This window comes from Colobus angolensis, unplaced genomic scaffold (assembly GCF_000951035.1).
Source record: "Colobus angolensis palliatus isolate OR3802 unplaced genomic scaffold, Cang.pa_1.0 Scaffold526, whole genome shotgun sequence".
Taxonomy (NCBI): domain Eukaryota; kingdom Metazoa; phylum Chordata; class Mammalia; order Primates; family Cercopithecidae; genus Colobus; species Colobus angolensis.
In genome coordinates this window covers 198,691-213,444 of record NW_012118777.1, presented here as the reverse complement: position 1 = coordinate 213,444, position 14,754 = coordinate 198,691, and the positions used below count along the sequence as shown (strand labels likewise).

The 14,754-nt window shown below is 51.5% G+C and overlaps 2 gene segments (V, D, J or C); both read left to right on the top strand.

The window, feature by feature from the left end:
- The window catches only part of LOC105525264, a 323,199-nt gene that overhangs the window by 151,605 nt on the left and 156,840 nt on the right, over positions 1-14,754 (top strand).
- The window catches only part of LOC105525262, a 138,632-nt gene that overhangs the window by 119,949 nt on the left and 3,929 nt on the right, over positions 1-14,754 (top strand). Inside the window, 1 exon segment of the C gene segment in view lies at positions 9,058-9,110. Coding sequence covers positions 9,058-9,110 — 53 coding nt within the window.

Here is a 14,754-nt window from a genome sequence, read left to right as displayed (position 1 = left end):
AACTCACACCACGGAAATTCAAAGGATCATTAGTGGCTACTATAAGCAACTATATGGCAATAAATTGGAAAATCTAGAAGAAATGCACAAATTCCTAGACACATACAACCTCCCAAGATTGAACCAAGAAGAAATTCAAAACCTGAACAGACTGATAACAAGTATTGAGATCAAAGCTGTAATAAAAAGTCTCCCAGGAAAGAGAAGCCCAGAACCCGATGGCTTCATTGCTGAATTCTACCAAACATTTAAAGTAGAACTAATACCAATCCTACTCAAATTATTCCAGAAAATAGGGGAGGAGGGAATACTTCAAATTCATTATACAAGACCAGTATTAACCTTATACCAAAACTAGACAAAGACACATCAGAATATGTCTGATGAATACTGACACAAAAATCCTCAACAAAATACTGGCAAACTAAATTCAACTACACATTAGAAAGATCACTTATCATGACCAAGTGGAATTTATCCAACTTGGGATGCAAGGATGGCTCAACATATACAAATCAATCAATGAGATACATCATATCAACTGAATGAATGACAAAAACCACTTGATCATTTTGATGCTGAAAAAGCATTTGATAAAATTCAACATTCCTTCGTAGTAAAAATTCTCTTCTATACTAGGTATGGAAGAAATTTACCTTAACATAATAAAGCCATATATGACAGTCCCACAGTATGATACTAAATGAGGAAAAACTGAGAGCCTTTCCTCTAAGATCTGGAACATGACAAAGATGCCCACTTTCACCACTGTTATTCAACATAGTACTGGAAGTCCTAGCTAGAGCAATCAGACAAGAGAAAGATATAAAAGGCATCCGAATTGGAAAGGAAGAAGTCAAATTATCCTCATTTGCATATGGTATGATCTTCTATTTAGAACTAAACACTCCACCAAAAATAAGTTATTAGAAACAAATTCAGTAAAGTTGCAGGATACAAAATCAACATACAAAAATCAGTAGCATTTCTATATGCCAACAATGAACAATCTGAAAAAGAAATTTAAAAGTAGCCCTATTTACAATAACCACAAATAAACACCTAGGAATTAACCAAAGAGGTAAAAGATCTCTATAATGAAAATTATAAAACACTGATGAAAGAAACTGAAGAGTACACCAAAAAAAAAAAAAGAAAAAAAAGAAAGATATTGTATGTTCATGGATGGATTAGAAGAATCAATGTTGTTACAATGTCCATACTATCCAAAGCAATCTACAGATTCGATGCCATCCCTATCAAAATACCAATGACATCATTCACAGAAATAGAAAAAAAAAAAATCCTAAAATTTACATGGTACCACAAAGACCCAGAATAGCCAAAGGTCTCCTAAGCAAAAAGAACAAGACTGTAGAAATGACATTGCCTGTCTTCAAATTGTGCTACAGAGCTATAGAAGTAACCAACACAGCATGGTGCTGGCATAAAAACAGATACAGAGATGAACGGAACAACATTAAAAACCCAGAAATAAATCCACACACCTACAGGAACTGATTTTTGACAAAGTTGCCACAAACATACACTAAGGAAAAGATAATGATATCTCCTCAATAAATGGTGCCAGGAAAACTAGATATCCATATACATAACAGTGAAACTAGACCCCTGTCTCTCACTATATATAAAAATCAAACCAAAATGGATTAAGAACTTAAATCTAAGACCTCATACTATGAAACCACTGCAAGACAACCTTGGTGGAAACTCTCCAAGACATCAGCCCAGGCAAAGATTTCTTGAGTAATATCCCACAAGCACAGACAACTAAAGCAAAAATGGACAAATGGGATCACGTCGAGTTAAAAAGCTTCTGCACAGTAAAGGAAACAATCAACAAAATGAAAAGACAGCACACAGAATGGGAGAAAATATTTGAAAAACACCCATCTGGCAAGGGATTAATAATCAGAATATATACAGAATATATAAGGAACTCAAACAGTGCTATAGAAAAAAAATCTAATAATCTTATTTAAAAATGGGAAAGATGTTAAAATAGACATTTCTTAAAGTAAGACATACAGATAGCAAATTGACATGGAAAAGTGCTCAACATCATGGATTATCAGAGAAACACAATCAAAACTAAAACTAAAATGTGCTATCATCTCACCCCAGTTAAAATGGCTGATATCCAAAAGACAGGCAAGAACAAATGCTGGCAAGGATGTGGAGAAAAGGGAACCCACATACACTGTTGGTGGGAATGTAAATTAGTACAACCACTGTGGAGAACAGCATGAAAGTTCCTCAAAAAACTAAAAAGAGAGCTACCATAGGATCCAGCAATCCCACTGCTGCGTATATACCGCAAAAGAAAGGAAGTCCGTATATTAAGAGGTATCTGCACTCCCATGTTTGTTGCAGCCCTGTTCACAACAGCCAAGATTTGGAAGCAACCTAAGTGTTCATCAGCAGTTGAATGTATAAAGAAAATGTGGTGCATATACACAATGTACTATTCAGTCATAAAGAAGAATGAGTTGAGTCATTTGCAACAACATGGATGGAATGCAGATCATTATGTTAAGTGAAATAAGCCAGGCACAGAAAGATAAACATTACATGTTCTTACTTATTAATGAGATCTAAAAATCAAAACAATTGCACCCATGTTCATAAAGAGTAAAAGGATGGTTACCAGAGGCTGGGAACGGTAATGGGGGGATAGGGAAATATGGGAATGGTTAATGGGTACAAAAAAATAGAAAGAATGAATAAAACTTACTATTTGATAGCACAACAAGGTGGCTATAGTCAATAGTTTAGTTGTACAGTTTTAATAACAAAAAGGGTATACTTGGATTGTTTGTAACACAAAGGATAATGCTTGAGGGGATGGATACCCCATTTTCCATGATGTGATTATTTCACATTGCATGCCTGTATCAAAACATCCTATGTACCCCATAAATATATGCATCTTCTATGTACCCATAAAAATTCTGTAAAATAAAATATATAAAAAGAGGTGACAGATATGGAAGACAGGCAAGGAAGAGATGACATCCACACAATCCGAGTCCCTAGGAGAGAATGGAGTCCAGGGCATTTGCTAGCAGACACCTCAGGAGCCACCATTCTGAGCCAGTTTTCTCTGGCTCTAATTGCCTACCAATACGGGGCAATCTTGTTTTATTTCAGGATAGAGTTTTTGAAATTACAGATTTAACTATGCTTTCTGTTGTATTACTTTTGGTAATTAATTTTAGGAAGAACTAATTTGGGCACAAATGCAAAGAAAATCTAAATACACACACACACACACACACACAATCATCTATAAGGGGGTTGATGACCAGTCCCAGATTTCTCACCAGCCACATTCAAGATCAGTAAATGGTAGGACAACACCTGTAGGGTTCTCAAGGGGGGAAGAAGTGGTAGATAGTCCAGAGTCTATATACAGCCAACTGTTCTTCAAGAACAACGGCTGCTGAAAAGGAGTTCCAAACATTCTATAGTCTGTAATCTCATGAAAAAACTACTAGAGGAAGACCGCCAGCCATCAAAAGGTGCTTGGAGAACTCAGGGCCAAGAACCAAAAGTAAATATTAAGTGTCCTTAACTGCAAGACTAAGACAGAAATGACTGTGGGGGACTGTGTGGCCTCAACAGAGGTGAAATGGTGTCTGCCTGACAAAGTGGACATTTTACAATGATCAAAACACAGAATATGAGATAGAGAGCACTTCTGAATTACTGCCCTACTCCAAATAACTCTCAGCCAAAGGACATCAGTAAAACCAAATCAGGCATATTGGACAGTACAAACAAATTTTAAGAAAATAATATTACTGACTACAATCATATGATGCTAGAGATGGAGGGGAAAAGGAAGAGGAAATCAGGTAATTTCATACCTGTATATAGTAAAGAACTAAAGTATACCATCCAAAGAAGAACAAAGAATATTTTGGAAAGTTATAAAGGTAGCCACTACACATAGAAGCTAGCAAAGAATAAGAAAACTTAAGATGGAAAACTTTTTGAAAGTATAAAAATAGAAAACATAAACTACTAAGATAGGATTGAAGCCAAACAGATCTGTGAAAACAACAAACGTGAATGGTCTTAACTTGCTTATTAAAAGGAAGAGACTTTCAAATTGGACCTCAAGATTATTACACATAAAATAGGGAAAGCTGAAAAAACTTGGGCAAAATTCACCCCCAGCAAATTCCACTGTTTCCTCTGGGACAAACTGTCAAGCTCCATGCCAGGGAAGATGATTCTCCTCAGACCTTCTCCTCACTCTCCCAGTCCTCTTAGGGAAGGAATTGGGTGTCAGTGGAGGGAAACTCTGTAGATTCACCAGCTGTAGCAGCAGTGTGCTCCTGCGTTGCTTCTGACCTGGGAAATGAAGCAGCAAGACTTTTTCTGCTGTGGCTTTGCCCAGAAGGGCCTTCCTCCCAGAGCAGAGTGCCCAGCTGGCAGGAGCAGCAGTGGAAGTGTGGAAACCACATCTCCAGCAGCAGAGACCATCAGAAGCAGAGCCTTGGGTATAAGGGATACAACGCGCGCTCCCCAGCCTGGGAGTGATAGAATGCATCATTCCTCACAGTGAAAGCCCTGTGTTCCAGCCATCTGGCCCACCACAGAGCCAGCTCAGAGCCAGCCCCTTGCCAACCTGGAGCCTGGCCAGCTCGCCAAGCTGCACCGTAGGCCTAGAAGGCGTGGCGATCTGCTGCAGTGCCCTGTCCTCCAGTGAGACCTGCCATCCCTGCCAAGGGTCTCCTCTGGCTTCTCCTTCTCCAGGATGGCACAGTCCAGAGACTCAGTGCCTAGAGTAGGTGTTGCCCCCCTGCTTCTGGGCCCAGACCCTCCCTTGTTGCTGATCCCTGGCCTTTCCCTCTGGCTTGGATGTCCAGGGCCCTGTCACAGCCGGGGAGCCGCTCCTGCTCAAGGACTTTCTTCAGCAGGATCAAAAGGCTATGTCCTGAACAATGCGTGGGCCGCGTGAGGAGAGCAGGATCGAAAGGCCGCATCCTAAACAGTGCATGGGCCATGTGAGCGGAGTGCCCTCTCCACTGCCCTCAGGGCTGCAGCTCTCAGCTCAGCTCCCAGCCCCACTCAGGGCAGCCAGGCCAGGAAGTGCCATCCAGGCTAAGTGACCCTGAGGGGGGACAGGTGCCCCAGGAGATGCCAGCTGTGGGGAGAGGCTGGGGGCCAACTCGACCTGGCCTGTGGGCCCTGCCCTGGCTGCCCATTGCACGATCCAGCCACCATGTTTGTGACACTCGTGTGCTCTCCCTGGTGTGTCCTTGTGGCAGGTGGGGGCAGAGGGTGTGTTCCCAGGACCCAGTCCCAGGATGCTGTGGAAGGAGCTGGGCCCAGACACCTCCAAAGCCATGGGCATGGGGGTCTCTAGCCCCTCCACAGCTCTGCACACAGGGGCCATATACAGAAGCCTCGTGGGCCTGCGCGTCTGCTGGAGCCGAACAGGCCTCTGAAGTGTGTGAAAAGACAGGGCCAGGGTGGGGCTGGATGCGGGCAAGGGGTGGAGCCAGTGCTTCTGGAGGGACCTGGAAACCCCACCCCTCACCCCTGCAAAGGATGCAGGAGGCCCCAGAGCTGAGACCATCAGAGGAAGAGTCTTGGGAAAGGGTCTGGAGGCTCAAGGAGTCCTGCCACAAACTGTGAGCCCAAGTGAGTCTCAAAGGGCAGCTCAGAACCCCACTGCTTCCTCAGACAGCAGGACCCCAGTGTAGGAGGAGAGGGAAGGCCAGGCCCTCCCTCCCCCAGCCCAGGGATTCAGAGGCCCCGGCGTTGGGGCTTGAGGCACAGCCCACCCTCAGCCTGCTCCCTTGACTCTTGACCCTGCCTGCGCCCCCTAGGGCCAGAAGTCCAAAGGCCAGAGAGCCACTCCCCCAGCACCAGACCACCCTCCTCCTCACTCCCCGACCTCGTCCCCTCACAGCTGCCTCCCTGGCCATCAGGGCCCAACCACCCCTAATCAAATGGGTTCTCGGCTCCTCATGGCTGGAGATGGGTTATCTCACCATCCGCAGCCTAAGACTCTGGCCCCATGCTGGCAACTGTTCAGCCACGTCTAGAGAGATCCACTGCCCCAGACAGCACCTCAGAGTCCCCCGTCCTGCCTGGACCCCTGTAGGAAACCCCACAAACTGCTACCATTCTGTCCACACCCATACAGGAGCCCTAACCCTCTCCCATCCAGCCTTCCCTCCCAGACCCCGCATCCCTGCCCGCACGGTGCCTGAGGGAGTCTTCTTGAGCAGCCTCTAAGCAAGCCCCCAGCACCCTTCAGCCCCTTCAAGGCACTCAGGCCCCCTTTCCACCCAGCCTCAGCAAACCACCTGCGTCCTCCAACGACAGGTCCAGCCTCCCAGCCTTTGCCTTGCCTATTCCTCTCCCTGAAACTCTGCCCCGACATAGACCCTCCCCAGCAAGCCTGCATGGGCAGCTCCCCTGCCCCAGACACCCTGTGCCCGTCAGTTCACCCCCAGCAGAGGCCCTTGCCAGGCACACCCCCATGCTCACACCTGGCCGCAGGCCTCGGCCTCCCTGAGGGCCCCAACCAGCCCGCGTCTGGCCAGTGGTGCGTGCAAAGTCCCTCACCCAGACTTGGCAGAAGGCAGCCAGTGCAGGCCTGGGGAGGGGCTCCCCTTAGACCACCCTGCACCTTCCCTGGCACCCGCCATGGGAAGAGCTGAGACCTCATTGAGGACCAGCTGAGGTGCAGGGAAAGGACCTAGCACTCGTGGACACACAGGGAGCCCACGCCAGAGTGCTGTGGTGAGACCCAGCGCCACCCGCTGAGGCCTCCCGTTCAGTGGAAAGTTGGTGAATAGGTGGAACCAACCAGGCAACCTCCACCGGGCCCCACAGACGGGATCAGAGCAGGAAAGACTCCCTACCCCTGCGGGCCACCGAGGAGCCCTGGCGGGGGCCGTGGCCCTGCAGGCAAGGAGGCTCCCCCAGCCACTGCCACCCCGGCCTCTCTGCAGCTGGGAAAACAACTCAGAAAGCAAGCGGATGAGAGGTGGCCTGACAGACCCAGCTTCAGATCGGCTCTAATTTACATAAGAAAAGGAAAAACACACTCGCCAGCCTTCAGCACTCTAATGATTCTTAACAGCAGCAAATGACTGGCACGAGACTCAAGAGTGACTAGCAGGGTTGAGGGCTGGGGTCTCCCGCATGTTCTGGGGCTAACAGCGGAAGGGAGAGCACTGGCAAAGGTGCTGGGGGCCCCTGGACCCGACCCGCCCTGGGGACCACAGCCAGACCAGCCCCAGGCCCCGCAGGCCCCCTACCAGCCGCGGGGTTTTGGCTGAGCTGGGAACCACTGTGCTAACTGGGGACACAGTGATAGGAAGCTCTGCAAAAACCACGCTCTCCAGGGACCCCGGCTGTGGGTTTCTGCAGTCCCTGGCTCAGGGCTGACTCACTGTGGCTGAATACTTCGAGCACTGGGGCCAGGGCACCCTGGTCACCGTCTCCTCAGGTGAGTCTGCTGTCTGGGGATAGTGGGGAGCCAGGTGTACTGGGCCAGGCAAGGGCTTTGGCCTCAGACTTGGGGACAGGTGCTCAGCAAAGGAGGTTGGCAGGAGGGAGGAGGGTGTGTTTTTGTGTGGGAGAAGCAGGAGGGTAGAGGCTGTGCTACTGGTACTTCGATTTCTGGGGCCCTGGCACCCCGATCACCGTCTCCTCAGGTGAGTCCCCCTGCAGCCCCCTCCCAGTCTTCTCTGTCCAGGCACCAGGCCAGGTCTCTGGGGTCTGCAGCTGGTCTGGGTCTGGCCTGAGGCCACACCAGCTGCCATCCCTGGGATGTCTGCCATGGGCTACATGCCAGAGCCCTGCTGTCACTTAGCCCTGGGGCCAGCTGGAGCCCCCAAGGACAGACAGGGACCCCACTGGGCTTCAGCCCCATCAGGGACCCCCACAGATGGCAAGCAGGCCGAGGGCAGGGATGGGAAAGAGAAGTTGTGGGCAGAGCTGGGGCCGGGGCTGGGCGCTGGCTGTTCAGGTGCCGGGGACCAGGCCTACACTTTAGCGTGGCTACAAGTACTTGGAGCACTGGGGCCCAGAGCACAGGGCAGCCCGGCCACCGTCTCCCTGGGAAGGTCACCCCTACCGGCCTGGGTCTCAGCCTGGGGATCTGTGTGACTGGGGACAGGGACGCCGGCTGCCTCTGCTCTGTGCTTGGGCCATGTGACCCATTCGAGTGTCCTGCATGGGCACGGGTTTGTGTCTGGGCAGGAACAGGGACTGTGTCCCTGTGTGATGCTTTTGGTTTCTGGGGCCAAGGGCTCAGGGTCACCGTCTCTCCAGGTAAGATGGCTTTCTTTCCATCTCCTTGCTCTGGGTCCAGCGTCCTCTGTCCTGGAGCTGGGAGATAATGTCCAGTGGCTCCTTGGTCTGTGCGGGGCCATGTGGGGCCCTCCGGGGCTCCTTCTGGGGCTGTTTGGGGTCACATTCAGCAGAAGGCCTTTCTTTGGGAATAGGAACTCTGCTCCTGGGACAAAGGGTGGGCAAAGTCATGCTTGTGCTGGGGACAGAATGACCTTGGGTCACAGGGCTGGCTGCCACAGCTGGCCGGGGACAGTCAGAGAGTCAGGTTTTTGTGCACCCCTTAACGGGGCCTCCCACAATGTGACTACTTTGACTACTGGGGCCAGGGAACCCTGGTCACCGTCTCCTCAGGTGAGTCCTCACAACCTCTCTCCTGCCTTAACTCTGAGGGGTTTTGCTGCATTTTTGGGGGAAAATAAGTGTGCCTGGGTCTCCTGCCAAGAAAGCCCTGGAGCAGCCTGGGGGGCTCAGGAGGACGCCCCGAGGCAACAGCGGCCACACAGACAAGGGGCAAGGGCTCCGGGTCTCCAGACGCTCCCTCCTCCTGCGCCCAGCAGCAGGGGTCTCCCTGTGGTCAGGGCACCCTGGGCCTCTGGGGTCCCATGGCCCAAGAACCCCCGGGCCCTCCACGGGCTCCGTCTGAGAGGGTCCCAGGGACTTAGTGGGTGCCAGTTCTTGCCTGGGGTCCTGGCATTGTTGTCACAATGTGACAACTGGCTCGATGTCTGGGGCCAGGGAACCCTGGTCACCGTCTCCTCAGGTGAGTCCTCACAACCTCTCTCCTGCCTTAACTCTGAGGGGTTTTGCTGCATTTTTGGGGGAAAATAAGTGTGCCTGGGTCTCCTGCCAAGAAAGCCCTGGAGCAGCCTGGGGGGCTCAGGAGGACGCCCCGAGGCAACAGCGGCCACACAGACAAGGGGCAAGGGCTCCGGGTCTCCAGACGCTCCCTCCTCCTGCGCCCAGCAGCAGGGGTCTCCCTGTGGTCAGGGCACCCTGGGCCTCTGGGGTCCCATGGCCCAAGAACCCCCGGGCCCTCCACGGGCTCCGTCTGAGAGGGTCCCAGGGACTTAGTGGGTGCCAGTTCTTGCCTGGGGTCCTGGCATTGTTGTCACAATGTGACAACTGGCTCGATGTCTGGGGCCAGGGAACCCTGGTCACCGTCTCCTCAGGTGAGTCCTCACCACCCCCTCTCCGAGTCCGCTTAGGGAGACTCGGCTTGCCGGGGTCTCAGGGTCAGAGCCCTGGAGGCACTTTGGAGGTCAGGAAAGAAAGCCAGGGAGAGGGTCCCTTCGAATGGGAACCCAGCGTCTCCTCCCCAAGTCCAGCCACAGATGTCGGCAGCTGGGGGGTTCCTTTGGCTGTTCTGGGGTGACCACTCTCTGCTTCATTTGGAGCATTCTCAGGGGCTGTGGTGACGATTGTGTGGTAGGCCTCTGTCCCGCTCCAAGGCACCCGCTCTCTGGGACGGGTGCCCGCCGGGGTGTTTGGACTCCTGGGGGTGACTTGTCAGCCGTCTGCTTGCAGTTGGATGTCCCAGGCCGACAGTGGTCTGGCTTCTGAGGGATCAGGCCAGAATGTGGGGTACGTGGGAGGCCAGCAGAGGGTTTCATGAGAAGGGCAGGACAGGGACACGGACAGTCGGCTTCCATGTGACGCCTGGAGACAGAAGGTCTCTGGGTGGCTGGGAACAATGCGAGCCGGGCGCCCAGGGTTTTTGTGGGGTGAGGATGGACATTCTGCCATTGTGATTACTACGGTATGGACTCCTGGGGCCAAGGGGTCATGGTCACCGTCTCCTCAGGTAAGAATGGCCACTCTAGGGCCTTTGTTTTCTGCTATTGCCTGTGGGGTTTTCTGAGCATTGCAGGCTGGTCCTCGGGACATGTTCCAAGGGGACCTGGGCGGACTGGCCAGGAGGGGACGGGCACTGGGGTGTCTTGGGGATCCGGGAGCCTCTGTGGATTTTCCGATGCCTTTGGAAAATGGGACTCAGGCTGGATGTGTCTGATGGAGTAACTGAGCCTGGGGGCTTGGGGAGCCACATTTGGATGAGATGCCAGAGCAAACCAGGGGTCTTAGTGATGGCTGAGGAATGTGTGTCAGGTGCGATGTCTGTAGGACTGCAAGATCGCTGCACACACAGCGAATCATGAAACATTTTCTCTAGAATTATGAGGTGTGCTGTGTGCCAACCTGCATCTTAAATTCTTTGTTGTCTGGAAAGAGAACTGTCAGAGTGGGTGAATCCAGCCAGGACAGACGCGTACCCTTGGTCTTGATGAGAGCAGGGTCAGGGCACAGGTAGTCCAGAAAGGGTGGCTGCTGTCCTCACAGGGGCTTAGGGAGGCCCCAGGAGCTCAGTGCCCTAAAGTTGGTTTCCAAGAGAAAAGGATTGTTCATCTTAAGAGGCGTGCTTATTAAATGTTAAAAGACAGGATATGTTTGAAGTGGCTCCAGAGAAAAATGGTTAAGACAATTATGACTTAAAAATGTGAAAGATTTTGAAGTATATTAATTTTTTTAACTGTCCAAGTATTTGAAATTCTTATCATTTGATTAACACCCATGAGTGGTATGTCTCTGGAATTAGGGCCAAAGTAAGTTTAGCTAAGAAATACTAGCACAGTGCTGTCGGCTCTGATGCAGGACTGAGTTTTGAGCATCATAAATTAAGTTGATTTTTTTAATTAATTGAGTGAAGCTGGGAGCGGATGATGAGTTAGAGTCAAGATGGCTGCATGGGGGTCTCAGGCACCCACAGCAGGTGGCAGGAAGCAGGTCACCGCAAGAGTCTATTTTAGGAAGCAAAAAAACACAATTGGTAAATTTATCACTTCTGGTTGTGAAGAGGTGGTTTTGCCTGGGCCCAGATCTGAAAGTGCTCTACTGAGCAAAACAACACCTGGACGATTTGCGTTTCTAAAATAAGGCGAGGCTGACCGAAACTGGAAAGGCTCTTTTTTTTTAACTATCCGAATTTCATTTCCAATCTTAGCTTATCAACTGCTAGTTTGTGCAAACAGGATATTAACTTCTAAACTGCATTCATTTTTAAAGAAAGATATTTAAAAAATTAAACAGTCTTAGGGAGAGTTTATGACTGCATTCAAAAACTTTTTAAAATTAGTTTGTTATCCCTTCATGTGATAATTAATCTCAAACACTTTTTCAATACCTCAGAGCATTATTTTTATAATCACTATGTTCACAATCTTTTTAGGTTAACTCGTTTTCTCTTTGTGATTAAGGAGAAACACTTTGATATTCTGATAGAGTGGCCTTCATTTTAGTATTTTTCAAGACCACTTTCAACTACTCACTTTAGGATAAGTTTTAGGTAAAATGTGCATCATTATCCTGAATTATTTCAGTTAAACATGCTAGTTTGTGGCTTAAGAGAAAACTCAGTCAGATAGTGCTGAAGACAGGACTGTGGAGACACCTCAGAAGGACGGGTTCTGCTCGGAATCACCGATTCAGCTTCAGCCGGACTGGCCTAGCGGAGGCTCTGGGAGGGTGCCTGCCAGGCCCAGGCTGGGCTTTGGGTCTCCCCGGACTACCCAGAGCTGGGATGTGTGGCTTCTGCCACCAGGCCAACTGGCTGCTCAGGACCCAGCCTTTGTTAATGGACTTGGAGGAATGATTCCATGCCAAAGCCTTGCAAGGCTCGCAGTGACCACACACCTGACATGGTAAGAGACAGGCAGCCGCCGCTGCTGCATTCGCTTCTCTTAAAACTTTGTATTTGATGTCTTATTTCCACTAGAAGGGGAATTGGTCTTAACTGCTTGATGAAGAGCAGGAGACTCATTTGTGTGAGTCTTTTGAGTGACCATTGTCTGGGTCACTCCCATTTAACTTTCCCTAAAGCCCATTTGAAGGAGAGGTCACCCGAGCTCTTTTGCAACCTCTGAATGTGGATGGCATGAGTCACGATGCTTCAGCCCCACTGGCATCGCTCTTGTCTAAATCATTGACTTAGGTCATCGCACCCTTGAAAGTAGCCCATGCCTTCCAAAGCGATTTGCGGTAAATGGCAGAATTTTAAGTGGCAAATTCAGATAAAATGCATTTCTTGGTTGTTTCCAATGATGACTGTTATCTAGAGGGAATGTAAAGGCAGGGGTTTATTTCAGACTCAGAAGGGAGGAGATGCTCCGAGAAGGTGGAGGCTTTGAGCATGTCAATACCCTCCTCTCGGTGCAGAAGCTATGCTGCCAATTCTAGAGCAAGGGGAGCTCCTCATTTTTATCACAGTATAGGCTCCTAAATTTTTGGTCTAATTCTGAAGATGTTCTAATAACTTTAAAGCAGCAAAGAAATATGCCACCCAGGTAGTGGAGGGTGGCAATGATTGGTACTGCTTTGGAACCAAAACCCAGGTGGTGCTAGGGCCAGAAACTGGGGTATCAAGTAGAGGGAGACAAAAGATGAAAGCCAGCCTGGCGGTGCAGGAACGTGGCAATGAGATGGCTTTAGCTGAGACAAGCAGTGTGGTGGGCTGACCGTTTCTAGCCATGATAACTCCATCCAGATTTCAGAAATGGACTTGGATGGGCAAAACTGACCTAAGCTGACCTAGACTAAACAAGGCTGAACTAGGCTGAGCTGAGCTGGGTTGAGCTGAGCTGAGCTGGGCTAAGTTGCACTAGCTGAGCTGAGCTGGGCTTGGCTGCACTAAGCTGGGCTGAGCTGGGCAGGGCTGAGCTGTGCTGAGCTGGGCTGAGCTATGCTATGCTGGGCTGACCTGGGCTGAGTTATGCTTTGCTGGGCTGGGCTGGGCTGGGCTGGGCTGGGCTGAGCTGGGCTGAGCTGGGCTGAGCTGGGCAAGGCTAGGCTGAGCTGAGCTCGGCCAGGCTGAGCCAGGCTGGGCCAGGCTGGGCTGAGCTGAACCGAACCAGGCTGAGCCAAGCTAGGGTGAGCCGAGCTGAGTTGAGCTTAGCTGGGCTGAGCTAACCGGGGCAGGGGCTGCGCTGGGCTGAGCTAACCTGGGCTGGGGCTGAGCTAACCTGGGCTGGGCTGAGCTGAGCTGAGCTAGGTTGGGCTGGGCTGAGCAGGCTGTTTTGGGCTGACCCAAGCTGGGCTGAGCTCATCAGAGCTGAGCTGAGCTGAGTTTAGCTGGGCTGAGCTAACCAGGGCTGGGCTGAGCTGGGCTGAGCTGAGCAGAGCTAAGCCTGCTGGAGAACTAAGAGCTAAGCTATGCTGGGCTGACCTGGGCTGAGCTATGCTTTGCTGGGCTGGGTTGGGCTGAGCTGGGCTGAGCTGGACTGAGCTGAGCTGAGCTGAGCAAGGCTAGGCTAAGCTGAGCTGAGCTGAGCTGAGCTGAGCGGAGCTGAGCTGGGCTAAGCTGGGCTGGGCCAAGCTGAACTGGGCTGAGCCAAGCTGAACCGGGCTGAGCCGAGCTGAACCGGGCTGAGCCAAGCTGAACCAGATTGAGCGTGCTGTGTTGGACTGAGCCAAGCTAGGCTGAGCTGAGCCGAGTTGAGCTTAGCTGGGCTGAGCTAACCTGGGTAGGAATGAGCTGGGCTGAGCTAACCTGGGCTTGGCTGATCTGAGCTGGGCTGGGCTGGGCTAGGCAGGGCTGGGCTGGGCTGAGCTAAGCTGAGCTAGGGTGAGCTGGGCTTTGCTGGGCTCAGTCAGGTTGGATTGGGCTGGGTTGAGCTTACCTCAACTGAGCTGACCTAGGCTGAGCTGAACTGAGCTGAAGTGGGATGTGCTGGGCTGAGCTGGGCTGAGCTGTGCTGGGCTGAGCTGGGATGAGCTGGGCTGGGATGAGCTGGGCTGGGATGAGCTGATTTGGGCTGGGCAGAGCAGACCTGGGCTGAGCTCGGTCAAGCTGAGCTGAACCAGGATGAGCTGGGCTGGGCGGTACGGGCTGGGCTGACCTGGACCAGGCTGGGCCAGGTTGAGCTGGGCTGAGCCAAGCTGGGCTGAGCTGAGCTGGGATGATCTGGGTTGAGCTTAACTGACCTGGTCTGGGCTGGGCTGAGCTGACCTGGGCTGGGCTGGGCTGAGCTGGGCTGAGCTGAGCTGAGCTGAACTGGGCTGTGCTGAGCTGGGATGGCCTGGGCTGAGCCAGGTTGTGCCCGGTTGAACTGAGCTGGGCTGAGCCAGGTTGTGCCCGGCTGAACTGAGCTGGGCTGAGCCAGGTTGTGCCCGGCTGAACTGAGCTGGGCTAAGCTGAGCTGGGCTGAGCTGGGCTGGGCTGGGCTGAACTGGGCTGGGCTGGGCTGAGCTGGGCTGAGTGGGGCTGGGCTGAGCTGAGCTGAGCTGAGCTGAACTGGGCTGGGCTGAGCTGAGCTGAGCTGAGGTGAGCTGGGCTGGGCTGGGCTGGGCTGAGCTGAGCTGAGCTGAGCTGAGCTGGGCTGAGCTGAGCTGAGCTGGGTTGAGTGGGGCTGGGCTGGGCTG